This window comes from Plectropomus leopardus, unplaced genomic scaffold, assembly GCF_008729295.1.
Source record: "Plectropomus leopardus isolate mb unplaced genomic scaffold, YSFRI_Pleo_2.0 unplaced_scaffold3330, whole genome shotgun sequence".
Classification (NCBI taxonomy): Eukaryota; Metazoa; Chordata; class Actinopteri; order Perciformes; family Serranidae; genus Plectropomus; species Plectropomus leopardus.
Window position 1 is genome coordinate 1 of NW_024636358.1, and position 1,581 is coordinate 1,581.

Here is a 1,581-nt window from a genome sequence, read left to right on the forward strand (position 1 = left end):
GATGGGGCCCCTGGCGGCCCCAAACATTTCTAGTGACAGTAAAAATAAAGTGACGGACTCTGTGAACAGTTTTTGTCCTTCTAGTGTCCACACGGTGTCAGAGACATAAAACCGCATCAACCTAGAGCTTGTTGACAAAACTCACCTTCGCCCGTTTGGGCGGGGCGTCGTCGTCGGGCGGCGTGAGGTCAGGATCTGGTCTGTAGGAGGGAACCGCTGGATTCTCAGACGGGACCAGCGCCGTCCGCTCGTTGTAGGAGTCCTCGTCGCTGTCCGAGGCGTTCATGACCGCTCCGACTGCAAACGACCGGCACAAACCGTCCAATCAGCACTCACACAGACGAGGGGCGGACCGCCACGACTAAAACATCTGCCGCCACGTTTGCATTTGACATTTTTGGAGCTGCAGCGTTCANGGTGTTTTTTTCTTTTAGAGCTTTTTTGTGTTTTTCTTTTCTTTTAAAAATTGAGTTATTTGAAAAACAGATTTCCAATTTTCTTCATCTTTCAAATTTTATGGTGATTTTTTTTCTTTTTGCCGAAAACAAGCCTTCCAAACTCGTGGTCCCGCCAAAATAAAAATGACCAAAATGACTAAAACGATGCGGCGATATTTCTGCAGAAGCGTCGGCGCCTGATGACGTCACGTACCTTGTAGCAGCGATACTTGTAGAGGACGACCAGGAAGATGGTCATGACCACGATGACGCTGATCATGATGATGGTGTTGAGGACGGAGTTGAGGAGGCGGCGGCCGACGGACGCCGTGTTCTCCGTGAACGGCGTGTAGATCCTGCGGGGACAAACATGGCGGTTAGCGGTGGGCGGGGCAGAGGAGCGTGCGGCGGCTGCACGTGGACTTACAGCTGCTGGTCGGTCTTCTCCGTGTAGAAGCTGACAGACTTGATGGTGGCGACCACGACCACCATGCAGAGCGTGACGGGGATGAACAGCATGATCACGTGTTTGGCGCCGTACTTCAGAGTCAGCTCCTCGTCGTCTGCGTCCACCTCCTGATCCGAACCGCCGCCGCCGCCGCCGCCATCAACGGCAGCCGCACCCGCCCTCCTGCTCAGCACCGGCTGGACCAGCGACAGGAAACACATCATCGTTTCACAGCGACGTCATTAAACAGGATACTGATATCAGGGGACCAGTCTGGCCCCTGATGGGGCCCCTGGCGGCCCCAAACATTTCTAGTGACAGTAAAAATAAAGTGACGGACTCTGTGAACAGTTTTTGTCCTTCTAGTGTCCACACGGTGTCAGAGACATAAAACCGCATCAACCTAGAGCTTGTTGACAAAACTCACCTTCGCCCGTTTGGGCGGGGCGTCGTCGTCGGGCGGCGTGAGGTCAGGATCTGGTCTGTAGGAGGGAACCGCTGGATTCTCAGACGGGACCAGCGCCGTCCGCTCGTTGTAGGAGTCCTCGTCGCTGTCCGAGGCGTTCATGACCGCTCCGACTGCAAACGACCGGCACAAACCGTCCAATCAGCACTCACACAGACGAGGGGCGGACCGCCACGACTAAAACATCTGCCGCCACGTTTGCATTTGACATTTTTGGAGCTGCAGCGTTC

The 1,581-nt window shown here is 54.7% G+C and overlaps 1 protein-coding gene across 1 annotated transcript; it reads right to left on the minus strand.

The window, feature by feature from the left end:
* Positions 1–465: 465 nt before the first annotated feature.
* Positions 466–1,547, minus strand: LOC121938786 (presenilin-2-like). Its single transcript, XM_042481954.1, has 3 exons — positions 1,313–1,547; positions 865–1,082; positions 466–793 (listed from the first exon to the last, which is right to left on the minus strand). The coding sequence occupies exons 1-3, from the start codon at positions 1,451–1,453 to the stop codon at positions 595–597; spliced, it is 558 nt and encodes a 185-aa protein (XP_042337888.1). The 5' UTR covers positions 1,454–1,547; the 3' UTR covers positions 466–594.
* Positions 1,548–1,581: the final 34 nt, after the last annotated feature.

Excerpts from the sequence above, each read along its gene's own strand:
- LOC121938786 (XM_042481954.1), bottom strand. The coding sequence starts at position 1,453 with ATGAACGCCTCGGACAGCGACGAGGACTCCTACAACGAGCGGACGGCG. Across the intron at positions 1,083-1,312 it reads CCCCGCCCAAACGGGCGAAG|CCGGTGCTGAGCAGGAGGGC; the intron begins GTGAGTTTTGTC and ends TCGCTGGTCCAG. Across the intron at positions 794-864 it reads GAGAAGACCGACCAGCAGCT|GATCTACACGCCGTTCACGG; the intron begins GTAAGTCCACGT and ends TTGTCCCCGCAG.